Source organism: Dermochelys coriacea, chromosome 4 (genome assembly GCF_009764565.3).
Source record: "Dermochelys coriacea isolate rDerCor1 chromosome 4, rDerCor1.pri.v4, whole genome shotgun sequence".
In the NCBI taxonomy this organism is placed as follows: domain Eukaryota; kingdom Metazoa; phylum Chordata; order Testudines; family Dermochelyidae; genus Dermochelys; species Dermochelys coriacea.
The window spans coordinates 122,304,751-122,320,542 of record NC_050071.1 but is presented as its reverse complement, the minus strand read 5'-3'; the positions used below and the strand labels follow the sequence as shown (position 1 = coordinate 122,320,542).

General features: G+C 39.7%; 1 protein-coding gene across 20 annotated transcripts in view; it reads left to right on the top strand.

The window, feature by feature from the left end:
* ABLIM2 (actin binding LIM protein family member 2) overlaps nucleotides 1–15,792 on the top strand; it is a 228,334-nt gene that overhangs the window by 149,988 nt on the left and 62,554 nt on the right. For 10 of the 20 annotated variants that reach the window (XM_038400083.2, XM_038400089.2, XM_043512494.1 and 7 more), the window contains exons 9-11: nucleotides 4,588–4,665; nucleotides 8,742–8,888; nucleotides 12,437–12,469. In XM_038400083.2, coding sequence (XP_038256011.1) covers nucleotides 4,588–4,665; nucleotides 8,742–8,888; nucleotides 12,437–12,469 — 258 coding nt within the window. The remainder of the gene's footprint in view (nucleotides 1–4,587; nucleotides 4,666–8,741; nucleotides 8,889–12,436; nucleotides 12,470–15,792) is intronic. The other 10 variants (XM_038400093.2, XM_038400084.2, XM_038400077.2 and 7 more) reach the window with 2 other exon arrangements.

Here is a 15,792-nt window from a genome sequence, read left to right as displayed (position 1 = left end):
TCCAGTTTGACCAATGTACATGCCAGAGGGGCATTGCTGGCACATGATGGCATATATCACATTGCTAGATGTGCATGTGAACGAGCCTCTGATAGTGTGGCTGATGTGATTAGGCCCAGGATTAGGTGTCCCCTGAATAGATATGTGGACACAGTTGGCAACGGGCTTTGTTGCAAAGGATAAGTTCCTGGGTTAGTGGTTCTGGTGTGTGCTTGCTGGTGAGTATTTGCTTCAGGTTGGGGGGCTGTCTGTAAGCAAGGACTTGCCTGTCTTCCAAGATCTGTGAGAGTGATGGGTCGTCCTCCAGAATAGGTTGTAGATCCTTGATGATGCACTGGAGAGGTTTTAGTTGGGGGCTGAAGGTGATGGCTAGTGGCATTCTATTACTTTCTTTGTTGGACCTGTCCTGTAGTAGGTGACTTCTGGGTACTCTTCTGGTTCTGTCAGTCGGTTTCTTCATTTCAGCAGGTGGGTATTGTAGTTGTAAGAACGCTTGATAGAGATCTTGTAGGTGTTTGTCTCTGTCTGAGGGGTTGGAGCAAATGCGGTTGTATCGTAGAGCTTGGCTGTAGACAATGGATCGTGTCGTGTGATCTGGATGCAAGCTGGATGCATGTCGATAAGTATAGCAGTTAGTAGGTTTCCGGTATAGGGTGGTGTTTATGTGACCATAGCTTATTAGCACTGTAGTGTCCAGGAAGTGGATCTCTTGTGTGGACTGGTCCAGGCTGAGGTTGATGGTGGGATGGTTATAATAGCATCAACTGAGAGGATTGAGTTTTTGGGGAGAGAAGTGGGGGTTAAAAGTGACAGAAATCAGAGCTTGATAGAGAAGAGATTTCAAGAGGAGTAATGGACAATGCAGAGAGCAAGGGGAGTTTCTGTGAGCAGATACTGATCATAAAGAGGGAAAATGGAGATGGGAGAGTATAGTATCGAGTAAAGAGCGGGTCACAAGAGTCACTGAATTGGCTAGTAGAATTAACAGCATTGGAAGGAAATCTAATGGGATTGCTCCTGAAAATGAGGAGCCAGAGGTTGCCTGCAAAAGGCAGGAATTTAATAGATCATCCTTCTCTTAGGGAAACAAGATAGCATCTTTAAAGTCAGAAAAGTCACCAAACGAAGGTGCCCAGTTGAGTTTTATTAAATATATTCAACCTAATTTTTTGTGCTCTTAATTTAGTCAAAGCAGATTAGACTATGTACACACAGACTGGAGCTTCATTCAAAGCTCACTGAAGTCAATCAGAGTCTGTACATTTGACCTCAAAGGAATTTGGATCAGGCACTTGTTTCATGCTTAATTGCTTTTCCGACTAGAACTGAACTTTACTGGAGTACTGGAGCTTAAGCAAAAACCTAAGGGCAGTTGAGGTAAGAGGAGGCCGTAGAGTATATGGGTTACATGTTGGCAACACTTTCAGGTCCCTTACCCAAGTTTGAGAAAGATGTGATGTACCCAACAACACAGGTTGAGAAACTTTTAAATCCAGAACTGTACTGCCACTATTATACGGTCTTCTATGTCACCACACTCTCCAAACATTATCTAATAATACTCTGCTTACATACCTGATTTTATAGTCTTTTTAGCCGTGTAATGGAAATACCCAATGACGCACACCCTTGTGCTGATGTCCTGGTGAGAAAAGGCTTTCAGTATAAATTTGAAAAGTAAGCAGGGTGATGAAACTCCTCTAAAGCACTTCGTAGATCAGCAAGATATTCCAAAATAGATCGATTGTTTCTTTTTTTATAACTGTTTGTTTAGTGACCCATTACTCACATTGAATAGTACCTTACTGCACAAGTTGTCCCAAAGTAATGAGACTACTTGTGGAATGAGGCACTACTTATTGCTAGGATCTCACAATCTAGCTCTTAAGACATATAAGCAAACCATAGAAGCAGGAAAAATGCAATATTAATAATGACAAATAGGAATGTATCACTATTTTGGTAGAGACACATTATATAGCACCATCAAGTATTTTCTCTTTGGTAAGGTAGTGTCATGTTAGAGATCAAATTCTATAAATTATTTAGTCAGGGCCTTTTTGAAGACAATTATACTGGATGACTCCTACAGACAACTGTGAAATTAGACCCATTCTGTGGTTGTACTTACAAGGTAGAAGCTACTATCAGTAATGAACAGGGATAGCTCGGACAATAACCAGATCTGACAGCTTAACACTACTAACAGTATGTTACTCCCAGACAAGACGTTTCTGGCTTTAGGAATACTGTGCATGACTATCACTGTACGCATGGCAAAATTCACATCCACTTGCAGTCAAGCACAGGTTTCTCCATACAAGCGGAAAATATTTTATGAGGAGCTAATGCACATGGTTGAAGGATAATGTAGGGAATAAATGTTATTTTCATTATTTTATCATTTACATGTGGATACCACAAGTTGGTTTCAATTTGAATAACAACTTCAAGATCATTCATTTCTAGTTGTTCTTGTGTCTCGCAGACCTTCTTTTTTGTTTATAATTGATGCTACTTTTCACAATAAAGGAAACTACCAAAAACATTGCAGTAAAGTTCTGTCATGACTTAGAAGCATTCTAAATGCAGTAACTAGTTTAAAAAACCCAGGGACTACCTGCCATACTAAGATTGGCATGAATATTAATCTGTTGCACTCAAAATAAGAGAGCAAAAGAGACAGAGGCCCAGATCTTCGAAGGTGGTTAGGCCCCCAACTCCCATTTTTCCCTGGAAAAATCATGGAGCAGGTCCTCAAGGAATCAATTCTGAAGCACTTAGAGGAGAGGAAAGTGATCAGGAACAGTCAGCATGGATTCACCAAGGGCAAGTCATGCCTGACTAATCTAATTACCTTCTATGACGAGATAACTGGCTCTGTGGATGAGGGGAAAGCAGTGGACGTGTTGTTCCTTGATTTTAGCAAAGCTTTTGACACGGTCTCCCACAGTATTCTTGCCAGCAAGTTAAAGTATGGGCTGGATGAATGGACTATAAGGTGGATAGAAAGCTGGCTAGATTGTCGGGCTCAACGGGTAGTGATCAATGGCTCCATGTCTAGTTGGCAGCTGGTATCAAGTGGAGTGCCCCAAGGGTCGGTCCTCGGGCTGGTTTTGTTCCATATTTTCATAAATGATCTGGAGGATGGTGTGGATTGCACCCTCAGCAAGTTTGCAGATGACACTAAACTGGGAGGAGAGGTAGATACGCTGGAGGGTAGAGATAGAATACAGAGGGCCCTAGACAAATTAGAGGATTGGGCCAAAAGAAATCTGATGAGGTTCATCAAGGACAAGTGCAGAGTCCTGCACTTAGGACGGAAGAATCCCATGCACCGCTACAGACTAGGGACCGAATGGCTCGGCAGCAGTTCTGCAGAAAAGGACCTAGGGGTTACAGTGGATGGGAAGCTGGATGTGAGTCAACAGTGTGCTGTTGTTGCCAAGAAGTCCAATGGCATTTTGGGCTGTATAAGTAGGGGCATTGCCAGCAGATTGAGGGACGTGATTGTTCCCTGCTATTCGACATTGATGAGAACTCATCTGGAGTACTGTCCAGTTTTGAGCCCCACACTACAAGACAGATGTGGAAAAATTGGAAAACATCCAGCGGAGGGCAACAAAAATGATTAGGGGACTGGAATACATGACTTATGAGGAGAGGCTGAGGGAACTGGGATTGTTTAGTCTGCGGAAGAGAAGAATGAGTGGGGATTTGATAGCTGCTTTCAACTACCTGAAGGGGGGTTCCAAAGAGGATGGATCTAGACTGTTCTCAGTGGTAGCAGATGATGGAACAAGGAGTAATGGTCTCAATTTGCAGTGGGGGAGGTATAGGTTGGAGATTAGGAAAAACTTTTTCACTAGGAGGGTGGTGAAACACTGGAATGCGTTACCTTGGGAGGTGGTGGAATCTCCTTCCTTAGAAGTTTTTAAGGTCAGGCTTGACAGAGCCCTGGCTGGGATGATTTAGTTGGGGATTGGTCCTGCTTTGAGCAGGGGGTTGGACTAGATGACCTCCTGAGGTCCCTTCCAACCCTGCTATTCTATGATTCTATGATTAATTTCAATAGAAGTTAGAAATCTAAATACCTTAGAGCATCTGGGTCTGAGTCTTTTCGTGCAGTCTGTCTGCTTTATTTGTAGTGCTCTAAGTGCTGTTTGCTGGCTGCCAATTAATTACCCAGAACCATGAGACACTGTAAAAAACAAATATGAAAATTTGACAGCATACACATAGGGACTCAAATTCCCTCATACACCCACATGACCCCAGCCTCAAAGCTGCTGTAACTGCAACAGCATTAGCAGCCCTCCGGGACCGTTCTGGTACCCCAGGATCACACCACTGGGGCTCATTCTGGTGGGGGGAAGGTAAATGGTACATGAGATAACTTACTGACCAGCGCAAAAATTAATTATTTTGATGATTGACTAGTCCTCTTTGACATATATGTTAGTTTTAGCTAGAGTAGACCATAGCATTTTATTTTTAAGTGGCAAAGCTGAGCTTAAATTAAAGACCTTTTACACTCTTTCTTTGTTAGGAAGCCATGGATAAATTTCCTTTTGCTTTTTGTCCTAGGAAACTAGAACTTCCTCTGAGAGTGTTATTTCCATTCCTGCTTCAAGTACATCAGGTTCCCCAAGCCGTGTGATCTATGTAAGTATCCCCTTCTGCAGTCCCTGCTATAAGACAGAAAGAAAGGTGTACCATTTTTTACTGTTAACTGTTGTTTAACATATTCTGTTATTGCACAGAAAGTTGATATCTTCAAAACCTCTATCTGTTGATTCTTGCAAATCCAGAATTGACATTCTCCCATTAAATTTTTTGAATACCATAGTTAAAAATAACAGAATATTGGCCATTTTATTCTTTTCCTTTGCTGTATATTTTTAGGTCTTAGATTACCACTTAGATTTATATTGTACCAAACATGCAAAGTATCTACAAAGGAAAGAAAACTTCAAGTAAACACCAGTCTCAAAGCAGATTACAAATTTAGACTTGAACACTACTGATTTAGCAGATCTAATTTTGACATGGTGAGATTTTTACAAACGTAGGTCCTGATTCTGCAACTGATTGCATGCAAGCACACCTCTGCATGCACATGTTGCATTTCCAGGATCACACTCTTTCTAACCTGAAAGGAATTAGGACTCGCTTCTAATGTCAGTGAAGTCAGTGAGAGATTTGCCTCTGAGTTCAATGGGAACAGATTTGGGACCTTTTCTAATAATGCGGTTGGAAGGGTTTCAGGCATGAACATGATATCCTAAGGATATAAAGAACCAAGAGGTTCCAGCTGAGAGAGTAGCTGTAATGAGTATTTAAAATAATTTAAATAAATGCTGAAAAAGCTTCTATTGCTTAATTTTTCCAGCCCCTGGTGGGTGTTACTCTCAGTACCTGTTGTGATAGCCATCTGGAGATCATGTTCATAAGCACGTCCTCAAGGTCACAAAACAATCAAAGCAGCAAATATCAGCACAACTGGCACTCGCCAGGCCTGTGCCTCTGGGAACCCTGCAGGATTCCACTTCCTAACCTGCCTGTCCCATGCAGTGTTCCTGAGGCACACAGGTCTTGCTCATTGCACACTAGCAACCCCAGAGCGAATAGCTGCAGACAACAGGTTACCAGTTTATAACTTGACATTTATTATACGGAGCGGAGGTGTCTGTACTTATCACACAGAGACCAACAGAGATACCTTGGAGCCAAAGGCTGCTGTCTTTCCTGAGGTAAAATTTCTATTCCTATGAATGGGAATTTTGCTTGACTAAAGCCTGCATGAGGACAGTAGGTTTGGCTCGTATAAAGGTGCCTGCCAGTATTTCCAGCTTGCCTTTCTGGCAGGAACTCCATAGGGCTGCAGACTGACATGTTTTTGAAACAATTCCTGTAATAATGGCATGGCCACAACCATAATCAGCATAGACATATTCACTGTACATTGGGACTGTTCTCACCTAAGCATATTTTCCTTGACTAGATGTGAGATATTTCTCTACCCTTATGCCTTTCTCTTACTTTTTTTATATTCTTCTATTTATTTATACCTGTAGTGGCAAATATCTAGCTGTGGTACAGTACTTGCTTTCAAGCATTTTTCTTGAAGCATATGATTACTTTAAGTATATTTCATGGGCTGCTAATAGTCTAGGACAAACCTCTGTTTCATTCTCTGTCTAAACTGTTTTTCAAAGTGTCTCATTAAGTCAGTATCTGTGACACAGCTATTTAGGGGGAGTTGGTACGTCAAAAGAAGCAAACTTGCTGTGTCAGTCAGAGAAAAAGATTCCCCTGGGGAATGCCACGTCTCTCATTCTCACATGTATTAATTGTCAGTAAGCTCTGAGATTGTTTAACTCCCATTTAGATATCCAGGAGGAGAATTCAAACGTTATCTCAGGGCATTCCCTGCACACTTCTTATGGTGGCGTGTAGAGTATATACACTGCATTTCTCCCTAGCACAGGTATAAATAGCAATGCGGATGGTGAGGCACTAATTAGGCAAGTAGAGTAAAGACACACTTGACCCCTGAGGGTATGTACCCTACATGGCTCTTTACACACCCAAGCAGTGTCTCCCCCATCTACACTGCTGTTTTTAGCCGGGTATTGTCCCGCTGCTGGAGCCTTCCATTGTCATGTATAGCTGCACACTGCAGTGTGGACACAGCCTGCTTCTCCCTGCAGCGTACAGCTACATGTACCCTGCACGCTGCCGCCAGTAGTGTGCAGTGTAGACATACCTTAAATGAGTAATCTCTACCACTCTCATACTCCCTTCCAGCAAAGGATTTAACATGGCATGCATATATTCCACTTTATATGCATTTAAATTTCAGAGAGAGAATTAGGTCTGAGCTCTGCTCAGAGATACCTGAACCTGGAAGACTGCTTTCACGCTGCATTAGGCCTCAACATGTCAAATTTTAGCGTACTAGGAGTGGAAATCATAATACACAATTGTAAAATAACATATTCCAAAATAATTTTATATGAATCGCTTAGTACTTTTGAACAGTGGGGATGATTTTTGAAAAACCTAATACTCTAGATCATTAATGAATCTGATTTATGTTGTATTTTAATATCTATGCCTTTCAGCTTGAATCTGAGTTTTCCCCCCACTATTTTAAATATCACCCACACTGTTAGAATGGGTAAACATTTTGAACTGAATGATTGCAGAAAATAATGGAATGGTTTTAAAAGGTATTGAGAGCAGAGCTGAGCCATGTTGTCTGTAACAAAATGTGTTTTCATCCACATTTCCTATATTTGGATGGGCAGCGTAAAAAGAATTATACTAAAATATAATTCTTTTCCAATGAGGCTTGGTATCGTTTCGTTCATAATCAGGAATGAGGACTCTGTGAAATAGATAGTGAAGGAACTAAAGGTGGGACACAGCTGGAGTAGTGTGTTTAGGATCCAGTTACTCATTGAGATAGCTTTATGGAAGGAAGAATAGATATTTGTTTACCCCAGACTCTGGGATATACTCACCAAAGAGAAGACCTGGAGATGTGGGGGGGAGAGGGAAGGGTTTGAGAAGCAGCTAACAGCTGGAAGGGTTAGATTACCTGAGACAAAATATATTCTGTGTGAGTCGAAGCAGTGTGGAGAAATGTATTTTCTCTTTCAATTGTTTTAAGTGATTTTTAGGAGGATGGTTGTTTTCCATTTTATCTGCAGTTTCTTCCCTTCATGGATATTGTTCCTGGGATTTTGTTTTATACAGTGTTCCTGGAATTTTGTAAGGTGTTTTGTATGTTTGCTCCAGTACAGAATTAAATTCTTCTTTTGTTCTGTGTTCTCCAGGGTGGTATTACATACAGATAAGATGTACAAAAAAATAGAGAAATTGGTTCCTTACATCGATCCACCTCACAATCATGCTCCATCCAAACTGATGCATAAGAGGGGTCAGGGCAACCCACTTTGAGTTGTGTAGCTACAGCTATGGAGTGTTGTGAAAATCACAGGTTTTGTAGGAGACTTATAGCCAGATTCTCAGCCCTCGTTTAAACTGGCTTGGCTTCATTGGATTCCATGGAGCTTCACCAGTATTTTCAGGCCAAGGATCTTAGTTTGGTGCCTTTCAAATATAAATCTTGATCTTGCAAAGAGCTCCATGGAGGTGGAGCCTAACTTCAGTTGCAGGGTAGGGATCGTACACTGTAATGCAATTTTACTGCAGATTAGTTATGTGGGAACTGTAGGATAGAATAAGCAGCTCTTTTGAATGGGAGAAATTACTGACTAGCAGCATTTCAGCATCTGGACAGGGGATAGTTAGTATTGGAAATAAGTTTATGATTATTAATTACCATAATGTAATGAAAAAGAAAACAAACACTGCAATCCAAAATCACCTTAGAAGAAATGGACTTTTGCCTGGCCAAGGATTGCAAGATTAGCCCTGCTGTCTCTTTGCATAGCTAATAGTCAGAAGGATGTAAATGGAAGAAAACTAGGATTATCCAACATTACAACTATACACTAAACTTGAATGGCAGAGAAGTCATCAACATATATAAAGAAAACAACATATGCATTTAAGATCTTGTGGTAAGCACTGAAAAGATATTTACATTCTCAGTCATAAAAGAGTTAAATATTTATTGTTTCTTCTGCCTATATGGGTCTGTCCTTTTCTGATTTTATCCTGATCACATTCTTTCTTATCTTTACTGCTTTCTTTCCTCCTTTTCTTAGGCAAAGCTTGGAGATGAAATTCTTGACTACAAGGATTTGGCTGCTCTTCCTAAAAATAAAGCCATCTATAACATTGACCGCCCAGATATGATCTCCTATTCTCCATATATCAGTTACTCTTCAGATGACAGGCATAGTTATGGGGAGGTACTGAAACCTACGATTTTTTAAAATTTGTGAATCTAAAAATGCATATGCATCATTAAATACATCACTGTGTCTAAGTTATTAGACACACTTGCAATTTTTGTAATTACTTTGTAAACTTGGATTAATGGGAGTTACTTTATGCATTCACAGTCACTTGAATTGTCCATAGAACAAGTGGGATTTACATTTCACTCTTTAGTTCATAGACAATAAATGGATAGCTTTTTGTGATCAAATATTTTTTTAAAAAAATAAGATTTAATAAAATGTTAAATGTTATGTTTTTTTCTGCCAAAGAAATTATACTTGCATGTGATAGGAAACAGGAATCATTGCTAATTATAACACAAAGATCAGAAGCCAAACCAAATACCCTTCGTGCTTTTGTTATATGCAGCATGTTATTTTAGTAACAAAACAAAGGTATCATTTTTCTGTGCACAAATGCCTTTCAACCACCCCGTAATAAAGTTAATTTTCATGTCATGCATACATATTGCCCTTTTCATTTGCAGAGCTAATGCTATAACATTTTTGCTAATGTCATTTTATATTAATGCTGTTTTATGTGAAACATATTTTTACATAACTCCTATCATAAAAGGTAGTGTTTCTTCTTCACTCATGTCTGCCTTTCATTTCATTTTCTAAATTCTTTTATAGTTTTAGATTTTTTAAATTAAAATCTCTATGAAAAATTAATTGCTGTGAACACTAGCTTAACTTGGATATAAATAGATGGGTAAAAATAAATGCTTGAAATAATAGCAATAGAATAATAAAGTCCTAAATCCTGCAAGCATTTATGTATGTATGTTATGCACATGACTTTTAGTTCTGTTCAAAAGGGCACAAGTAAAGGTACTGTAGGGAACAATCTTGCATTGACAGCGAACTATAAACACTGTAACTGGCCTTTTCTGCTTTGTTTCTACATAAGAAGATTTCTTCAAGATTTACAAAATGCTGACCTCTCCCCGAATTTTAGACAAGCTCATTTAGCCCTTTTCAGTTTTACATCAATTCCAAACAAAAATATGACTTGAAGGATAATTTCTTTGCTCCTAATAATAATCCACCTGGGAAATGGGCTAGCAGCTCTGGAACCATCGCTTCATTGCTGCTGTTCCCCGTAGTCCCACCTGCTGGAGGTCTTGCTAGTGGGAATGATGTTGCTACATTGGCAGTTTGGCTTTCTAGCATCTGCCCAGGTATTTTAAGGGTTCCTATGAATAGTGGTGAAGAATGGGTATTTTGTCGCCAACCCATAACTAAGATATAATCCTGAATAGTCCTATATGAGTGGTTCAGCAGTTGAATCACAACATATTCAACATGAAAGAATTTGCTCTAATGGGAAACTGGGACTCTCTTTATATGCATCGGACTTAGATTAATTCATTCAGCATCTTAACCTAATTCTCTCCTCAGGATCCAAATATTTCCAGTATCACATGCCCAGATTCTGCCATCCTTGCTCACAGTGGATAGCACCTTATTCCATGAACTGGCCTGCTGAAACTGTGGAGTAAGGTACTGTTCAATGGCAGTAAGGGTATCAGACTCTTCCCATTAAAGAGGGCACTGGATGGTGTAGTTGAGAGGCATGGTATAGTACAGGGGTGGCCAAACTGTGGCTCGTGAGCCGCATGCAGCTCTTTTACAGTTAAAATGCAGCTTGCAGAGCCCCCACTTCCACCCCCATTCTCCACCTACCAGACTGCGGAGGGGGAGGGAGAGCTTGGGGCTTCTGCCCTGCGGCAGTGTGGGCGGGTCTAGGGGCTTCTTCTGCCCGGCAGGGAGGGGTTCTCAGGTCTTCAGCCCCATGGGGCATGTCACCCAGGGCTCAGGGCTTCAGCAGGAGTGGGGCTGAGGCTCTGAGCCTCAGAAGGTACCTCCCGAGTGGCTGAAGCCCTGGCAGGTGCTCTCCGGCTCTCGAACTTCTGAAGAATGGAGGGTCTGTAAGTTTGGTGACCCCTGGTATAGTAATCTAGAAATAGAGTGAGTGTTATAGCAGAAAGCATAATAAAGCAGTAGGCAGAAGAGTGTGATTTTTAATAATAAGCATGACAATAATGCGTAAAATCTGTAAATCCCTTGTAGGCATTGAATAAGATTAAGGGTAGTATCCTGGCTCCCTTGAAGCCTGTGGCAAAACCCACATCATCTGCAGTAGGGTCAAGATTTCACCCTCAATGTGGCCTGAGTTACTGAAAAAACACAGGGCCCCTTAAATTTCTTCCCATAGGGAGAAGTTCCTGCTAGGGGATTGGGGAGGTACTTCATGTGTGGAGCCATAATCTATCCAATGATACCTTCTTCATTCACCATTCATCATTTGACATGCTATCACTTAATGGTAGTCCTGCTTTTTACCAATACAGCAATGCCATTCCATAGCTTTTGTTGCCTTATAAAACTGATACCACTTGTTCTTTCCAAGGTTAGGATGTGAGTTGTATGTCCTTGTCCCTGCAAACATCCATGTGTGCCCCTTTACCTGATGGACATTATGCATCCTTAGCTATTGAAAAGGGTTTTTAAACAGACTCCTTTTAGTTTCAAGACCAAACAAAACATTTTTAAATGAATAGAAACATTTCTGTGAGTGCTACAATTATTTTTAGACTGGTGTTAGCCAAACTATTTAGTCATAAATGCCCTTATAAACTGAGCTGTCAGTCAGAGCCTTCTGTTTCAGAGATGATATGTAGAGAAGACAAAAGAGCATATAAAATGTTTCTAAAAGTTTCTAATGCTAAAATGCTTCACTATCGATATTTCCTTGTAGTGTTTTACTCAGTTACATATGGGTATTAATAAGTTACCTTAAACTAAACCAACTATGCCAATGTCTGCATAGTTTAGTGCTAGGCATAAGTGCCATGTATGCTTAATTGCCTGTGACTTAACTAAGATATTTTTAAAAATAGGGTCTAATTATGCTCTGTTATACCAATTTCTTTATTGGCTTCAATAAAATTACTATGTATTTACAACAGTGTAGCAGAAAGCAGAATTTCTCTCTCAATTGTGAGAGAAAAATGAGGGAACAGCAAAAATTAGTTGCCAAGTAAAGATGTTCTTTATTTAAAGATTAGGGGGGAAAATGTACTGAATACTTTAAAGCAAAGATGGGCTGATCTTCAAAATTCCAATCCAAACTTCAGCTGTGTTTAGACAGAGGGTTTGGCATAGGCTTATCTCTGTTTTAAAGTGGTTGCTTTAAACAAGGGGTTTTTTTCTATTAAAGGTGCAGTCCTTAGTGTAGGATTCAATAGAGTGCAACCTGCCCATGGGATTCTCTTTTGAAATGAAATAATTTTACAGCTGTGTAAGGAAGATGTTTCCATTTTACTCCTCATTTTTATTTAAAAAATCTAATTTAGTATTTTTGATCTACTTGGTGGATGTCCTGTTTTAACTGTATATGTCATATGTGTTACACATGGATGTTGATACTGTTAACATAGCATTTCTCACAAATAGCATCCTGCATGAATTTTGTATGACTAATTTGTTACTTTGTATGTTGCCGTTTGCAGTCACCTCAGTTGCTCTCTCCAACACCTACTGAGGTAATCCCCAGTGCCTTTGTTCTTTTCTGATCTGTTTCATGATGCATTAAACTTGTTTTTAAAGATAATCACCAGAGCCTGAGATGGTGGTGGTTTGCCCCCTGCGTCTGCAGAGCCATGTTGTCTTTATAAAGAGGTTTATTTAATACTGTTACTTATATCAAACAACTGCTGTGCTTGTATATTGTCATCTGAATGCATCTGTCTCATTGACTGTCATCTGCATTTCTACTTCAGAAATAGTTACTTCGTGAAATAAAGTTTAGATGATCATAACTTTTTCAAATGTTACCAAATAAATTATATTCTGGATTGTAATCTGTTTTTACATTTACAGCTAACATTTTTAGTTACCTGGACTAGGGCCTTAATGAGCCACTTTTCTGTCCACTTTTTCCCCAGTTCAACTACCTGTATATACATGTAATTAAATTGCCTATATGTATATAGGCCCAAAGCTGATCTGTATAGTTCCATTGACTTTAATGGAACTAAACCAATACCCAGGACCATCATTGTTAAAGATGCCAGTTCAAGAAATACCACTTTGGAAGCAGCACGAGGACATCACACCCAAGAAATACCACTTTCAGGAGTAGTAATACCTAGTTTATGTAGATGGAAAATAAATATGGCAGGCCTGACTCATTACTCCATTACACCAGTTTTATGTCCTCATAACTTCACTGAACTGAGTGGAATTACACTGTTGTAAAATTTTTGTAATAAATTGGAGATTTGGGCCCAATAATTAATTGATAGTTTCCCTTAAATATCAAAAATTGCAAACTGTCACTAGAACTGTTGGTTCAGAGAGAAAAGTAGAGATGTCAATTAGAAATGAAATTTATCTGATATTTTTCTTTTAAAAGAAATATATCACTTGTATTCCACGGATTTAGCTTGCTGTTTCCTACAGAGACAAAAACATGCAGAAACATGCATGAGATAGTCAAAGTAGAAATATCAGTGTTTCAGAAAAATAATAACTTCACTTACTACCCATCTGTTATCCTGCATAATAGTAAACTCCAGAGGTTACATTGGAACTGTTCTTGGAGCTGCTGTGATTCACAGTCACATGAATTCTTTAAGGATGTTCAGGTATGCCGACAGTTTGCCCTCACTCTGCAGAGTATATTTTCTGTGCCAAGGACTGTACTTGTTACTTACAAAGCTGTTCAGCCTGCCTTGAAATGAGCAGCGCTACAGGACTTTCCTCAAGATTAATAAACTGCACTGTCCTGTCCACTTTTTATTTAGCTCATTAAGTGACACTGTTTTGGTCTATAAAGAACTGTACTTATTAAGGTTCTACTTCATAAAGATTGCCTTCCAAAGACATTATGCTCTTTTGCATGGAATACATTATGCAAAAGTAAGAATGTAGATGATATGTAGCTAGTTAGGAAAGGACATGCAGAAGTATTTCAACATGAGCATGGGATTTAAGTGAGCATGGAGTAGTTGGTGGCAATCAGAAGTGAATTCTAGGAAATGCCTACAATGTGCTACCTGTTTAGGCAGGCATAAATTATTCTCCCTTTTTTTGGACAATTTTGAATTCTTATACAGGCGTTTAAAAAAAATTGCAGATAGCTCTTCTCTTAAGGACTTGTTTCTGTCTTCAAATACACAGTTGTCCATTGCCGTGTACCATCATAAAAATCATTTGCTCTACATGACCATGTTTTTGATGGCACAGTAGGCCCCTAAATCTCCATGTCATCTTCTTTCCGGGTCAAATCTTCAAATATTTATTCAGACCCTGATCGTTCTTTACTTTCCCATCCTGGAGATACACCTAGAGGGAATCCATAGTGCACAGATCACCTTTCAACCATGTGGAAGGGAGCAAAGGTGTCCTTCTGGCACTGCAGTCTCTCTTTTGGACCCTACAAAGGGTATTCTGTGAGTCTGGGGTCCAGGGGGAGAGAGAATAGGGAATACATTGGCTAGGGGGAAAGGAATTGATGGCTGAACTGGGGCCAATGATGCATGTTGTCCCCATTCTGGACCCTGGAATAATATTAGGACTCGGGGCAACTCAGGGGACAGCTGTGGCCAGGAGTCATCCTGGCTGTGTTTTTGTGTTGGAGCTGCACTGCCATAAACTTAGGAGAGGGTGCTGGGGCAGAGTGGAAGCAGATATGGAGATGCAAGGCCTCCATGTGAATGTTCCTGGCCGTCAGCTGGTCCCCTAGAATTCAGACAGATCCCTGGGGATCTCCCAGGTTTGGAGAGTGGCTCAGTGACATTACATAGAGGAGCACTCTCTCCCCCTCCCACTTCCATGATGGAATATTGGGGGAGTAATTCTGCAAGGGTATCTCTCAGGAGTCCCTCCCACAGGTTTTTCTGCAGGAGAGATTGATCTGAGTCTGTTTTTTCTTTTTAATTCAACCTTACTCAGGTAAATTCTTATTTTCCTAAATAAGGACTGAGAAAACTGAATCCCAAAGTGATGCTAGTTATCCAAAGGTGATTTCTACATAATGGGGGCTTTTGCTTCCTAAGAAAATAATACTTTTTCAGGTTTCAGAGTAGCAGCCGTGTTAGTCTGTATTCGCAAAAAGAAAAGGAGTACTTGTGGCACCTTAGAGACTAACAAATTTATTTGAGCATAAGCTTTCGGGAGCTACAGCTCATGCATCCAATGAAGTGAGCTGTAGCTCACGAAAGCTTATGCTCAAATAAATTTGTTAGTCTCTAAGGTGCCACAAGTACTCCTTTTCTTTTTGCGAATACTTTTTCAGTCACCAATTTGTAATTTTCAGTCATCAACTTGATACAAAACTAATTAAAATCTCGGCAGTGATTGTGGGAGAAGTGGCCTAAGGCTGCAAAAGAGAACAGCCCTGTGAGGTATATTGGCAGGAATTAAAGTATTTAGGATATAGGTTTAAATAGAAAGTGGTAATGCTAGAACATTAAATCTAATGATACATATTCATGCATAAATTGATCACCTGAGTATTATAGAATGTGTTTTGCTTATAGTACAGCATGTGTTACAGAGAAGGCACAATAGATCTGCATAGCATAATTAAACAGATGAAGCCTGATTCTATACTGTCTGTCACCTTGTCTGACTATTTGCACATGTACATGTACAAAATGAATGTAAAATGCTGTCATTTTACATTCATTTTGCTTGTGTTTAAACGAATACAAGGTACAAACAAATTAGGAATTCTGCCCATAGTGCTAAAACAACATTTCAGCTATAGTACATTCTTTTCAAACTGTGTTTTCATTTTAGAGTCATTTCTTATATGCTGCCTCCCATGTTTATATGACTATTCTCTGATATTATGTCTGGC